Source organism: Myotis lucifugus, unplaced genomic scaffold (assembly GCF_000147115.1).
Source record: "Myotis lucifugus unplaced genomic scaffold, Myoluc2.0 scaffold_47, whole genome shotgun sequence".
NCBI classification, from domain to species: Eukaryota; Metazoa; Chordata; class Mammalia; order Chiroptera; family Vespertilionidae; genus Myotis; species Myotis lucifugus.
The window spans coordinates 7170278-7186251 of record NW_005871095.1 but is presented as its reverse complement, the minus strand read 5'-3'; the positions used below and the strand labels follow the sequence as shown (position 1 = coordinate 7186251).

Sequence of the window (15974 nt, the reverse complement as noted above, 5' to 3'; positions counted from 1 at the left end):
CTTCCTTCCTTCCTTCCTTCCTCCTTCCTTCCTTCTCTCTCTCTCTCTCTCTCTCTCTCTCTCTCTCTCTCTCTCCCCCCTCCCCTTCCTTCATTCCTTTTCTTAAAAAATAAAATACAGTGTTGAGGTTATTCCCCCCTCCCCCAGTAAAACCTTTGGGCAGTTAAATGCTGGGTTATGACTTAATGATCAGAAAAACATTGAAGTATTTGAACAGCTTTGGTGGTGGTACCTGATCTTGAAAGAATCCAGGAAAATATTGTCTTCCCTTTTCTATGCATTTTCTTAGATGCACCTCCTTATTGAGGAGGAATAAATTAAGGCATTTTGTGAGGATTTAGCCCTCTCTTGAGCAGGTTTATTTTCAGTGACATTGATCAGCCCCTTGTGAATTATTCTGGACTAAACTCCTGTTTATCTCTCAATGAGCAGGAGGGTGTGTGTGTGTGTGTGTGTGTTGGCCAAATGTCCAGTCAGGGACTGATTTTAAGGAGGACGTTTAGTATACACCAGTCAGCATCCATGTGACGCAGGGTAATATCTATTTTGTGTTTTGTGGTTTTAACAGATTTACAATCAATTGTGCATCCTACTCCTTGTTCGAGGAGCGGCCCTCATGAATCTGATACACCCACTTCATGTGTCTCCGTCCCCACTTAGAAGTTATTAAGATCAGTTCCTTGAAATCCACATGGTCATTCACGGTCTCTGGGTTCAGCATGAGTTTTGGTTCAGGGCTTCCTGTTCAGTTCACTTTCCCACTCATCTGCCCCATCCATCCCCACTGGGCGTAAATAAAAGGACACTGCTTCTGATTTTATGGCTAAAGTAATTAATTACCTGTCATTAGAGAAGGGGGAAAGTGGAAAGATAGAGGTTCTGGAATATTGGGGGGTACAATCCCCGCACTCTCCTCCGCTAGGCCCCTGTGAAGATGGACTTTCACAGGCTTCCTCCTGGGCTGAAAAGAGACGTGCAACTGCATTGTCAGGTGCAAATGTCCGTGGAAGCGGACACCCGACTGGAAGCGACCTCTTAGGGTGAACAACGGAGAGTCTTAGGCTGAAGGAACTGGGGGAACTGCCTGAGACAGTCAGGGGTCTGATAGGAGGGTTACCTCACAGGCAAAACTCCCTCGTTGTGGCTCTGAGTGGTCCCTCACCAGTGGCCAGCTCCTGCACACCAGCCCAAGGACCTGGCTGCTATTGACAGGGAGACCAGCCAGGCAGCCTTCCCCTGTGGGTGACAGCTTGTTGGAGAAAGTGACCATTTCGCACACCTGGAAATCCATACCTGGTCCCGTGATAATCAGTCTAATATTTTATTCCCAGTAAGACTATCCAGACAAGAATCCTACGCAAGATGGAAGAGAAGAAATGAACATGAAGAGGGGGCACCTGGCTGCAGAGGAAGCACAGCCCCCAGGGCAGGGGAGAGTCAGGGATTCGCCAGCGAGTCACTTGGAGAAATTGAAGGAGGCATGGTATCTATAAGACAAGAAGAGTGTCCCTTGGAAAAGTGGAAAACTGAGGACAAGAGAGATGTCTTGAGCAATAAAAATAGATAGCAAAAATCAGGGGAAAAAGGGCAGTTGAGTTGTCAGATAAATTTAAGAAATTTCTAAGAACACAGAATAAATATAAGGAAGAAAAGGTAAAAAAATGGAAGATTTATTCAGAATATCGAGAATTCCACAAAAATGTGTGTAAAGGAAGAAATTTATCAAAGGAACCGTAGAAGGGAAAAATGCACAAATAAGCAGCTAAACAAATCAGGGTAGGTAAATGGCTCATCCCTAATTTATGAACAGGAAGTGAGGATGGGCTATCTGAACTTGATAGTGTAAGAAATAAAGTTTAAGAATTTATCTAAAAGTACAAATATCACACATAAACAATGAAAAGCACAAAATTTTAACAGTGTGAGTCAGCAGATAGCATTTAGAATTGAAAATCCAGAAATGCAGAACCCATATAGTATTTATGGTCACGAGAACAAAAGTTGAAAATTACTAGAGGTGCCTGCCTCTGAGGAGCAAAGGGAAATGAGGAGTAGGGGGATAATATTGTTTTTCATTCATAGTCTCTTCTGCTTGAATTTTTACCACATGACTGCATTATTTTAATAAAAATAATTGTTTGTAAGTGTACTTTTTTGCTATCATATTTCAAATAATGGCTATAAATTGGTCGGAGGCTCATAAACAAAATGGATGTTACATGAACTAATTAATAAAGGTGAATTAGTATCGCACCAAAAAATGCAGGGGCAATTGTATTATTTTATTTAAAAATAAATGTAATTTTGTAGCATTTTCTTAGGAATTTGCTTGAATAACTGAACTAGAGTTAAGATTAAATGGCAAATCAACTTTAAGTAAATAAATGTTTCTATTAGTAATTTTGCCCATTTCTCTCTAATCTCTTTTTTAAAAAATATTTTTAAAAATATATTTTATTGATTTTTTTTACAGAGAGGAAGGGAGAGGGATAGAGAGTTAGAAACATTGATGAGAGAGAAACATCGATCAGCTGCCTCTTGCACACTCCCTACTGGGGGTGTGCCCGCAACCAAGGTACATGCCCTTGACCGGAATCAAATCTGGGACCCTTGAGTCTGGAGGCCTACGCTCTATCCACTGAGCCAAACCAGCTAGGGCTAATCTCTTTTTAATCAACATGTTTATTAAATCTTCTCTTTATAACAAGAAAGTAAATTTCAGCAATTTATTCTTCAATATTCATAAATTACTAATTAGTGAATCTTTACCTTGTAAAATCTCACTTTCATGTAATAAATTTAGTTCATATATGTAGATAAATTGCCTGCACACAAAGCAGTGCACTTACTGGCACTTTTAAGTACCATTTTCCCACAAGTCTTTGTAAAACATCACTGTTTTCCAAGGGAAGTCTTTGAGTTTCCTCAAAAAGTGGAAAAATGCTGAACAATCACAGCTCCAGAGCTGAGAAATATTAAAAACTACTCACCAAATCATACTGACATATGCTTTTGGGGTTGGGAATATATTGCACAATAAAGAGGAAACGTCGCTTGGTATCTTTCCTTGCCTTCCTCCCCACTTTCTTTCTTCACATTCATGGGTCAGACCAAGCTCATTTAAGATATGTTATCCTGGAATCTGTGGCAGAAATATCCATGACACTCCAAAATTAAAAATTTGCCAAGATTTTGTTTCTGATCCTACAACTGTGTGCATATAACTCTTTCACACTTTTTACTTTGGATTTAAATTTTTCTTTATGGCCCCTTACCAACTGGGATGGAAAAGTCGCATAGGCAGGCGCTTCATCTATTTTGTTCTCTGTGGTTTTCCCAGAACCTAGGATGAGCTCTGGTGTGGTGAGCACTCTGTGAGTAATTTAGGAATAAAAGAGTATGACTACTATTAATAGCACTTGCGTGACACATATTATGGGGTGGAATCTTTCTAAGTGCTTGTACACATGAACACATTTGACCTTGAAATGACTTCCCTAGTAGGTGCAATTGTGCTCCCTTGTCCGAGAGGCTGACTGGCCTGAGGTCACATCACTAGTTGCCGTGGAGCTGGGATTGAAACCTAGGCAGTTGCTTTTTTGCCTATACCACCTCTCATTGTTTCCCAGGAGGTTGTGTCTTGAGGTGGGGCTGTGCCTTTTCTTGCACCCCTGATGCATGCAGAATGGTGTCCACTATGTAGATGCATCTGATTAAAGTCTGCTGGTCTGGACAGAAGGTCCACATCCACAGTGTGGTCCTGACAGAGGGGACTATGTCATGTGCAGATGTCCTCAAACGTGTGGAAGGAGGGCGAGTGTTGCGGCTCAGAAGATGTGTGCCACCAAATACAAAGGTGTTCTCAATGAAACAGAATCACCTTTGACTTAGAACATGATCCTGATAAGGTGATTTTACCTTTCAAGCATTTAATATACTTTATCCCATTCATCAAATTGCCCTGGAGGAGGCGTTTTTATTTCCCTTTTAAAAGATGCCAAACGCATTTTGAGTTTATTTTTGTGTATGGTGTAAGTTGGTGGTCTAGTTTAATTTTTTTTGCATGTATCTGTCCAATTTTCCCAACACCATTTATTGAAGAGATTGTCTTGACTCCATTGTATGCTCTTGCCTCCTTTGTCAAATATTAATTGAGCATAATGGCTTGGGTCAATTTCTGGATTCCCTGTTCTGTTCCTTTGATCTATATGTTTGCTCTTGTGCCAGTACCAGGCAGTCTTGAGAACCGTGGCTTTGTAATATACCTTGATATCTGGTATTGTGATCCCTCCAACTTTGTTCTTCTTTCTCAAGATTGCTGTGGCTATTCAGGGTCTTTTCTTATTTCATATAAACTCAAAATGGATAAAAGATTTAAACATAAGACTTCGGAAAGCCATAAAAATCTTAGAAGAATCCATAGGCAGCAAAATATCAGACATATCTTGTAGCAATGTCTTTACTGACCCATCTAGGACCGTGGTCGGCAAACTGCGGCTCGCGAGCCACATGCGGCTCTTTGGCCCCTTGAGTGTGGCTCTTCCTAAGCCTTAGGAGTACCCTAATTAAGTTAATAACAACGTACCTACCTATATAGTTTAAGTTTAAAAAATTTGGCTCTCAAAAGAAATTTCAATCGTTGTACTGTTGATATTTGGCTCTGTTGACTAATGAGTTTGCCAGCTACTGTCCTAGGACAATGGAAACTAAGGAAAAAATAAACAAATGGGACTACCAAAATAAAAAGCGTCTGCATCACAAAAGAAACCATCAACAAAACAACAAGAGAGCCCACTGCATGGGAGAACATATTTGCCAATGTTACATCTGATAAGGGTTTAATCTCCAAAATTTACAGGGACCTCATACAACTTAACAAAAGGAAGAAATAACAATCCAATCAAAAAATGGGCAAAGGACCTAAATAGATACTTTTCGAAAGTGGACATACAGAAGGCCAAGAAACATATGAAAACATGTTCAAAGTCACTAATCATCCAAGAGATGCAAATCAAAACAACAATGAGGTACCATCTCACACCTGTCAGAATGGCTATCATCAACAAATCAACAAATGACAAGTGCTGGAGAGGATGTGGAGAAAAAGGAACACTTGTGCACTGCTGGTGGGAATGCAGACTGGTGCAGCCACTATGGAAGACAGTATGGAGTTTCCTCAAAAAATTAAAAATGGAACTCCCATTTGTCCCAGTAATCCCACTTCTAGGAATATATCCCAAGAAATCAGAAACACCAATTAGAAAGAATATATACATCCCTATGTTCATAGCAGCACAATTTACAATAGCTAAGATTTGGAAACAACCTAAGTGCCCATCAGCATATGAGTGGATTAAAAAACGGTGGTACATTTACACAATGGAATACTACGCTACTGTTCAAAAGAAGGAACTCTTACCATTTGCAACAGCTTGGATGGACCTGGAGAGCATTATGGTAAGTGAAATAAGCCAGTTGGAGAAAGATAAATATCACATGGTCTCACTCGTTTGTGGAGTATGATGAACAACATAAACTGATGAACAAAAATAGATACAGAGACAGAGAAGCATCAAACAGACCATCAAACCTCAGAGGGAAGGCAAGGGAGGATGTGTGTGGGGGTAAGAGATCAGCCAAAGGACTTGTATGCATGCATATAAGCATAACCAATGGACACAGACAGTGAGGGGTGTGAGGGCATGTGTGTGGGGTGGGAGTGGGTGGAGAGAGGTCAATGGAGAAAAAGAAGACATATGTAATACTTTCAACAATGAAGAATTTAAATAAAAAATAAAATATGTCCCAAACAGAAAGGATAAGTGACATATCCTCTGGCTGAAATGAAGACAGTGTCCTGAGTTCCATGTGCCTGCTCCTGTGTCCTTGCACGGGATAGCACTGGGGCGAGAACGACGGAAATGTACCAATAGCCTGGTTTTAAATAGATTTTAATACAAATATATTTGAACATCAGGTAGATGGTCCTTCTTGGTCTTAGACTTCTCCTACACATGCAGTGTGTATGTGTGAAACTCAACTCAGCCAATTCTTTTTACAATAACCATTCTGTAGCATATTGTTACCAATTTACGCCAAACGTTGGGAACAAAAACATTTGAATTCAAATAACTAGCTGGTTAGTTATCATGAATAGGTCCGTAATGTTCTCACTAGTACTGACTGCTTAAATTCAACCACCATTTTCTCCCACCTGGGCTTATAAAAGCAGCCATGACCGTGATTTGGTTCTGTCATTTGTGCCTGAGGATGGACATCCATCTGTGAGCATTGTGGGTGGAGGGTGTCCTGCAGGAAGAAGTGCATTCAATTCTTCTGTGATAGGGTTCCCGGGCGGTCTGCACCCAGAGGGAAGGGCTCATAATTCTCAGGTGAAGTGGATTCTCTGGACTGGGCTGAGCACAGAGAAAATGCACCCAGGGAGGGAAAGGCAGAGCGGGAAGAAATGGAAGCCTCACCCACCAGCCTGCAGTGACCTACTGGGTGGCCTGGCCTGGCCTTGCATTCCAGCTTTCACTAGTTCCTCCAGCACCGCACATTCTTCCTGCCAACAAGATGTGGGGAAATGCCCAATAGCAAAGGGACCGGCCAGTTCTTAGTTTACTTTTTACGGAAATTGAGAGAAGCCTGTGCGGAGACGGCTGTAAGGAGGTGTAGTTACACAACCACTGGCACTAAAGGTTTGCTGGTCACACACTTTGTCACTGATCCCTCTGTGTCTAGTTTTGTTTTCCTTTTCATGTCTTCAGATGGAAGGGAGATTCCTTTGTTTCCTAAGACCAGGAAAGTGCTAATTTCCTCTCCTTGAGATGAAAATCTCACAGCAAAAACATGAGGCGTTACCTTTGGTCATGACAATCCCTGCCAGTGCTCTGTGGCGGGCGTGCATGGACGTCAGGCCCACGGTCAGCTCACGAAACTTTTGCGTGACCATCTGGGACACAGAGTCGGCGAATTCCTGCAAGACAGAAGCACCAGGCTGCTTTGACACTGAACGGTTCATGCTCACGTCATCCCCTCCTTCTCAAAGCCACGTCTCCATGTGCGGAGTCTGGAGGTCACCCTGTCACACGGCACTCCTCCACCACACACACTGAACCATGACCCCCTGGCCTTGGGAAAGGTTCAAATACTCTACTGGATCAATGTGGGCCCGGGTCCTGAGGAATTAACCCCCAGCTTGGCCCCTGGGTAGGAGCCTGCCTGTGCCTGAGCAGAACCCTTGCAGGGAAACGTGTCTGTATCTGCATCCTCCCTTGCCCTGCCTCTCAGAGGAGCAAGCTCAGCTGTGTCCTGAGGGGATCCTGAGGGACCTGCATACATGGGACAATTGGTTCCCACTTTCTGTTAGTTTTACAGAGCCAGTTTCTAAATACCCACTCATCTCAGGGACTTTCCTGGCTGAACTGCTCTCTACAGCTCACTCATGACCTTCTCTCTTCATGTTTCTGCACATGTAAATACACACCCATGCACATACATGTGTACACACACCCATGCACACACTGACGCACATACACAGAGATACACACATACACATATACACACATATGCACACACAAGCACAATACATGCCTGCACATACGCACACACATACTGTTCAGACAGTACATACACACAGCACACACATGCCTGTACACATACACACACACATAAAGACAAATACACATACACACACACAGCAACTTGATATAATCCCTAAAGTGACCACGCATGTCTGCTAAAGCAGCACATGTGAGATAACATGGCTGGTGTTGCTCAGAGCCATCTCCCTTCCCCTGGTCCCCCTATCCATGGCTGACAAGTTGTTCTCCTGCACATGGCCCATGGCTACTTTTTGTGGGAGGCAGCTGGGTGTCAGTGACCTTCATAGGCCTTGGACTCAGAGAAACCTGGTGTGAGTCAGCTTGCCCCTGGTCTTCTAATTTGTAAGGTAATCCCCTTAATTTCCATCTGGCGGTGCTTTTGTTAGGATTAAGTGGGTGGATGGCTCTTAAACGCTTAGCACTGGGCCTCTGGCGGTGAGTGCTCAGAAACAAAGCCGGCTATTCTTCTTCTTCCGTCATTATTATTACTGTCCCATCATCACTATTATTTCCCCTCACTGCAGCCAAATTACAATATCCACTTCTCCAGAAGGTGGGCAAACAGGTCATTTTTTGTTGGAGTGGGTTTTTACTGTCTCACCAGGTATGTTTGGCTATTTTGTTCCAGATAAGAACAGGTCTCAGGTAAGTACACTACGAAGGAAAAATAGTTTAAAAAACCCCATGTTCGTGTGAAAATAGGCCTGCCTCCTGGAAACCAGAAACCTGCCGTGGAAACAGCTAGAGGCTTCTTAGCTCTTGCTTCTCAGATAGAGAGCAGGGGGGTTGGGCCAGCGCCCCTCTTCCCAGTACCTGTGGGGCTTGGGGCCTTGCCCTGTGCTGTTGTGGCTGCTCCAGAAACCCATAGGTGACACATGCCATGCAAATTTGGCTTCCCTTAGGGGTGTGAGCTCCTGGCATGGCTGGCTGGAGATGGGGGCCGACTGTGGGCCTGCTGTGCGTGGGATGTATGTCCTGGGGGTTCCCCCTGGCTCAGCTCTGAGGGAACCCAGGCTGCTTGGAGAGATGCCTCACCTCGGGTGGGAGTCACAGAGTCATAGAGTTTTAGAGATAAACCCTGGAGGCTGTCCTGTCCCTTTGTGACCTGGAAACTGGAGTCCATAGAGGGCGTGCACATGTCCCTGGCACCTGTGTGTGAGTGTCCTGGGGCTGCTGGGACGAATGACCATAAACTGTGGAGCTGGAGCTCTAGGGGAGAGTCCTTCCTGCTTCTTTCAGCCTCTGGGGGCTCCAGGAATCCCTTGACTTGTGGCTGCATCCCTCCCATCTCTGCCTCCGTCTTCACGTGGCTTCTGTCTCTGTCTCTACTGTGCTGTCTCTTCTCAGGACACTGTCACTGGGCATGACATCAGTGGTCATAGTCGCTGCCACTGCTTGAATGCGCACCAGGTGTGGACATGGGTGGGAGGGGTCACAGTACCCTTCGAGCCCTCAGCACGAGGGGTTGGTCTTATCCTCCCTGTTGTAATGATGGGCCCTGACCAAACAGTAAGTCGTCTTTCAGGTTGGGAGGCGAGTGTGGAGGGGAGGGGGACCTCTGACCGAGGTGGGGCTGGAGTAGCCAGGGAGCCCAGGATCTGAGAGCCAGGTGGCCTGCATTAGGAGCAGGGCCTCAGAGCTCTGTTCTCAAAGGACTGGTAGCAAGACCCAGCACCCGCACCCCTGCAGCCGCACCGTGGGGAAGAGGGTCCCTGCAGGGGTGGGGGTCGAGGGCACCATCCAGCCCGGGGCCCAGAAAGGCCTCGTGGATGCTGACATCTGAGATGACCTTGAAAGGAAAGCGGGGCTCACAGGCTTCCTTCCACAGCCGAGTGTTTCTCAGGCCACAGGCTGAGCGGCGTCTCCTCCCTGGCGGGCTCCGTGGCACACCGCTGACTGGGGTCATCCGCCACTGTCCTGCTGGCATGAACACAGGGACCCAAATGACAGGGCTCCCTCCCCGGCCGGGCAGCTGCCACATCCAGAGTCAGTTCTAGCGGCTTCCTGTGGGTTCACCTCGCCTCCCTGAGATTTAGGCGCCTCAGGGGCAGAGCTGGTGTCCTTTGTGTCTTCCATCTGCCTCAAAGTGCTGGACTTCCCCCCAACCCCCACCCATGTGCTGTGGGAGCAAGACACTGCTCTCAAGGTGCCTTCAAGTGTCCTTTTCCTTCTGTGTAAAAGGAGACTTCTGAATGTTCCAGAAGTGATGAGACTGCCAATAGGAGCAGCTTGTCACTTTGTGTCTGCCTCCAGGGCCCGTAGGCCCCTCACAACAGGATGCTCCAAACCACTAAGTAATAATAGAAAGCACACAAAGGCCCCCTTTCATTTGGAGACCCAGAGAGCACCCTCCTCACTTAGATGCAAAATAGCCTCAGGGACACCAAGGAAGCCGCTGCTGCAGTTTTTCAAGGATGGCCCTGGGACACGCAGGCTGGTGAAAGGGGAAACATTCCAGGGGAAAACAGGTTATTTTTTCTGATACTAACACTGTTGATCTGCTCAGATACTATAACAAAGCACCAGAGACTGGCTGGTTTACAGACATTTATTTCCCACAGCTTTGGGGCCTAGAGGTCCAGGACATGGCCTCACCCTGGGGCCTCTTCATCTGGCTGTGAGCTCCGTGGCCCCTGGTCAGGGTGAGTGGAGAGAGCCGGCCAGCTCTGGAGCCTCCTCCTATGGGCTGCACCCTCATGACCAATCTAACTTAGTCACTTCCTTAGAGGCTCATCTCCACATACAGCCACTCTTGGGCTTCAACATGGATTTGGGGGACACATGCATTCAGCCATAAGGCACAGGAAACACAACATCACATGGACAAACATCCTTTCCGATGATGGTGCTATACACTAAGTGCTAAGTGTACCCCTTCCTCCCTCGGTTTCCTCTCTCCCCCACCCCTCAAGCCCTCACTTCTCTCTTCCCTCGCCCAGGCTGGATGCAGGGAAATAGGCTTAACATAAATGTTCAGGACCCCTGAGAAAAGAATAGAGGCCCATGTAGAAGCCACCACCTGAGACCTCGGGAATGGACCTCCACACTGAGGGGCCGGGACTGTGAGTTCCCCACCCGCTGATGACTGCGTGGGATTATGTCACTGATTTTTCAGGTTGTAGGTTACAGCAACGGCATTATTTACTCTGAGTAATAGAGAAGGAGAGGAATCTATTATAAGAAGGCAAATAAAACCTGACAATCAATTAAGGAAAAGCAAATAGTGCACAAAGCCTTGTACTTTATTATTATGAATAGCAAATGCTGTGCACCATACCCCACAGTTGAAGTGACAGGCATGGTAAATCCAGATGACCAGCTGATCTAGAGCTGATCCAATAAACATGATGGATCCAGATGAGAGCTGATCCAATAAACATGATGGATCCAGATGGATCCAGATGACCAGCTAATCTAGAGCTGATCCAATAGGCATGATGGATCCAGATGACCAGCTGATCTAGAGCTGATCCAATAAACATGATGGATCCAGATGACCAGCTGTTCTGACAGGTATGGTGGATCCTGATCTAGAGCAGATCTAGGGCTGATTCAACAGGCGTGTGGATCCAGGTGACCAGCTGACCTGCGTGCTCCCTAGGGACTCCTCAGCCTTGGGGAAGGTCTCTGTGTGAGGGCCAGTGGTAAGGGCCCCTGGACACCATGGGTCAGCTTCTCTGCACAGTTCTATTGCCAGTTAAGCCATAATAGGGGCTTCACGTAAGGAAGGTTTATTTTTGTTTGTTTGTGGTTGGCAGATTGAAATATGCAATAGGAAGTATAGATAAGGTAGCTCATGCTCACCTGCCTTTGTACCAGTTGATGTCGCACAGGTGGAGAGATGAGGGACTCATCACTCCTGGACTTGTTCTGAGGATCTGTCTAAACCCCTGCAAGGCTGTGCTCCATGAAAGCCACCTGAGCGGTGGATGGTGGTGAGGACAGGTGCCTCGGCTGGCCTGAGAGGTGCGCAGAGATGTCAACCCAGAGCCCCACGGGCTTCCCAGGCACCCGTCTCAGGCCCAGGTCTGCGGGGTGGGCTGCGTGCTGAGCCGCCCTCTCTCCTCCCTGAACCAGGCATGCTCCATAGGGACCTTTTGTTAAACATCTCCTCCCCACTATCCTTTTAAAAAAATTTCTTTTTTAGGGGTCCTTGACATTTATGTTAAGCACATTTCTCAATTAACATTTAATGAGGCAGCAAATGTAAAAAGAAAAGCAAAACAATCTCTTAAACTTCCTAGGACTGCTTTGGAAAGTCTTGCTGTGGCTTTTCTAGGGAGAATTTATAGCAGGTTTATGTCTTGAACCATCACCCTTAGTTTTTCCGGTTTTTAAAGGTCAAGGAAGAGAAATCATGACTAATCATCTCCTTCAGAAGATAGAGGACCAGTTACAGGGACTCAGGGAGTCTCTGAGGAAGGAGAGTTATTTTGGGTTTGGGAACATCCAGAGAAACCCAAACTTCCAGGTTTCTGCTCTGTGTCCTGTGTTTCCTCAATGGAGCCGCGGGCGCCTGCCCCTCACTCCCCGCATCTCTGATGGCACCACCAGGCTAAGTGCTTGATCGGTTTTTAATTAAATCACATGCAGGACTGCTGCTGCAGGTAGCTTCTGTAGTTGGGCCTGTGTATGTAAATGACATTGTCGTTGATGACTTGGGGAGTTAAAAGCTAGACTTGGAATCCATGTTGGGAGACATATACTTACTGATTTAACACTGGAAATTATTGATGTTTTAATCACTTTAATCACGTGGGATTTAATATATACACTCCACTTGGGTTACTGCAAACACAATTCATCAGACTCTGAAATAATCTGATTTTTATTTTCTTTGCCACTTGGCACTCTCTTCATGGGAGAAGCAGCTACAGTGTTCAAAACAAGCTTGTGCCTCTGGTTATTTTTATCAACTCAGATTTTAGGGTCTGTCCCGGGGCTGTGAGGAGGTCATTCTAGTCTTGAGGATGAATAAGTGCAAACTACTTAATTTGAAGAGTATTTTTTTTGAGCACGTGGGCCAAGCTATATTACATCATCACTTTTAAAATTAATGTGAGATGTTTCCCCTGACACTGAGCACACAGAAATCCCTCACTGTATCTTATGAGCAACGCGCATCTTAACAGCTGGGGGCTGGGTCCAGGCCCGGTGGCAGGGACCATGGTGCCTACAGACAGATGTTCCTGTCTCTGTCCAGAGATGTCATAGAGGGTAGACAAGTACCCTCCAGGTCCTGTAATGGCTTCCATGGTGATGGTGTGTTTCTGATAGGCCCCAGTAGCACTTACATGCTGTGTCCTCTTTGGTACAACCTGAACAAGTTGTTTTTCTTTCTCCTACATGCCATAACTATGCGATGTACTTTAGCTCCCCCCATGTGGACAGGGGTGAATGTTTTTATTGACTCTGTTGGCAATAGTAATTATAGCCAATGTTATTGCAAGGTCACTCCTTGTCAAACACATTCTAAAGGCTTTGTGTGTTATTGCAGTTAACCCTCATATACGGCAGGGACTATCATAGCTCTGTTCTGTTAACAATCATGTGAATTAATTAATTACAGAGTAGACAGCCTATGATGCATGTCCTCCATGTGGCCAGTGGTGGAGGTTTATAGATATACACAGAGAGGAGAGGTCACATATGGGCAGTGGTTCGGGTGAGGCAGTCAGGGAGGGCTCCCCGGAGGAAGAGACAGACAGGATAGACCTGGGCCCGAAGGTCTCTCACAATCTATATTGGCAGGGATTAGAAGAGTAGGCAAGTCTTGGGGAACCATGGCCTAAAGTTCAGAGGTTGAACAATATATTTCTGGGTCGGCAGTGAGCGGTTCGGTATGCCCTGAGTAAAGGATTCATGCAGAGCAGTCATGAGAACTTAAACTGAAAAGCCACTGGGTGAGAGCCGAGGACCTCGGTTCCAGGCCAAGTTCATCTGCCTCCTTGGGTTCAGTGCTGTCAAGCACCAGGGACACATCATCACAGGAAGCAAGCGGAGGGCCCGGCACTCAGGGTGGGGTGGTCTGGCGCAGCGGATGCCCCTTCTTCCTGCAGTGAACAGGAGGGGCTGGGCCCAGGGACAAGTGAGAGGCCAGCTTTGTGGTACAGAAAGCCCAGCACAGAGAGGCTCTGAAGACCCATTCCCAAATCCTGAATAATGGCCTGCTGTCATTTGCAACATAAATTCTTTGTTAAATATGAAAAAGAAAGACATTCAGCTGTCCTCGTTATTGTTGGTGATTTAGTAACTTAGAAGGGGCCTCTAAAGGGTCGCTGGGTATGAGGAAAGGGCTGTGTCTTTCACACCTCACTCCTGGCCGCCTGGAGCATTTGCACCGGGGCAGGCTGGGTGGGGGTGTGATCCCACTGAGGCTCCTCCTTGCGGAAGCCTCACAGGCTTCTCTCAGGGCAGGTATAGGGGTGGGCAGTTGGGACTGGGCCTGGGGGCTTGAAGAGTCTGTATGGATGCCCCAAATGCCTGCACGGAGCCCCGATGAGCTCCATCTGACAGCTGCAGAGCTGACGCTGTTCATGCACAACTTGGCACTGATGGACATTTGGAACGGGACTGATCAGAGGAGAGAGGATTTGGCTTCTGTGAAATGATGGTGATTATCAGGTGCTCCTGGTTCCACAGGTTAAGTGGAGACAGTGGCCCCGACGTCAATGAGCTGTGTATTATTGTACTTAACGGAGAAACTAAGCCAAAATACTACTTTAGCTTCTGCTTGAGGCCCACATGCTGCCTGCTGGCCCCAATTACCATGGCGAATTACCAGCATTATTCAAATAGAAAAAATGAACTTCATGCAGCCGCACCAAAAGGCTCAAGCTTTACTCATTTCCAACACTAATACTTTGAATGCCATAAATAAACAGAATGTGTTCAAATTTGCAATGGCAGTCCTCAGGGTAAAACTGACATTCAGCCAAAGTGGTAAGGATATTAAAATCGATAGATTATGAAGGAGAAATCCTTCAGTAAATATTTTCCTGTTGAAATCCTGTCTCCGGGTTTGTAGTGCTGGAATACCAGAAAGGTTAGATTTGCATGTGGGTGGGGCAGGACGGGCTGGGGACCAGTGCTGGCAGTTTCTGTCGTCCCTACTTCAAACCTTGTTCTGTAGGGCATGGTGGTGCATGGGGACGCTCTGAGGAGATGAATGGTAAGGGCCTGTGGATGGCGGGCAGCACTGGGGCGAAGGTCTTGTGCCAGGCTTGTTGGAGCTCATCCTCCATAAAGCACATGCCACCTTTCTCCCCCCAATTTCCACTCTGAACTGGGAAGGCTGGAGAAATGCTGCCGGAAGCATTATCCAGCCTCCAGCAATTCGAAGCCTCAGAAATAATCCCAGTGGACGGGAGATGCTCTTCCCAACTTACATCTCAATATTCCTCTGTGTTTCCATGGAGAAGGCCATCTCTAGGTCTTGGTCATGACTCCTGTTTGCTGGCAATGGCAATAAAGCCTCATTAATTTCAGAGTCAGGCACTGCTGCAAACCAGTGTCCGACCACATAATTTAAATGATTCGACGCTTTAATTAGTCTATATCTCAAATTACCCAGAGGCCAGTAATAGATTTGGAGGAAGGTGTGAAAGATGAAAACTCTTAATTGCAGCCATGGCATCGTGGACAAAGCCCCGCATTTGGAATCAGAAGAATGGGGCTTGAGTTCTGTCAACATCTTCTCCCAGTTGTGCAACTGCCAACGGGCACTTGGCATCTCTGAGCTGTTGGTTTCCTTGTGTGTAGAGGAGGCATCATAATCACTACCTCTGAAGTCCACAATCCCGATTCTTGGCAGAGAGACCTACGGCGTTCCACTGCACATTTCTGGACCAACATCACCCACCTACTGCCCATCTCACTAGCAACCTCCATACATCCCCATCCAGCGATTGGCCCTGTGCCTCTCCTTGGAGACTGTCCCAACCATAGAGCAAGGAAGAAATGTTGGCAGTGGTGACTAACCTTGAGTTAAGACTGTGAGGGGCTACTCAGCTGAGGACTTAGAACTAGACTGAACTCATGCTCTTTCAGACTCAAATTCTGGTGCTGTTACTTGACAGTGGTGTAATGTGAGCATTATTTAGGCCTCGGTTTCCTAATATCTAAAATAGGAGTGATGCCTACGTCATAGAATTATTACAAATGAAATGAGATTGTGGATTTAAGATGCTTAATACAGTACCTAGGACTGTATACTCAGTAGCTGGTACTCAAGTGTTAACTGTTGTCGTTATTATTGTCCAAACTTGTGCAAAGACAGTTTCATAGAAACACTTCCTATTTATTGACATCATTAGTGAAATGAAAGTTTCCTCAGGAGTGAGCTGCTTAAAGGGTACCTTTTGATAC

General features: G+C 46.2%; 1 protein-coding gene across 1 annotated transcript in view; it reads right to left on the bottom strand.

Annotated features, from left to right (window-relative positions):
* Positions 1-15974, bottom strand: part of ADARB2 (adenosine deaminase, RNA specific B2 (inactive)) — a 168593-nt gene that overhangs the window by 52830 nt on the left and 99789 nt on the right. Inside the window, exon 4 of the mRNA XM_023753600.1 lies at positions 6865-6979. Coding sequence (XP_023609368.1) covers positions 6865-6979 — 115 coding nt within the window. The remainder of the gene's footprint in view (positions 1-6864; positions 6980-15974) is intronic.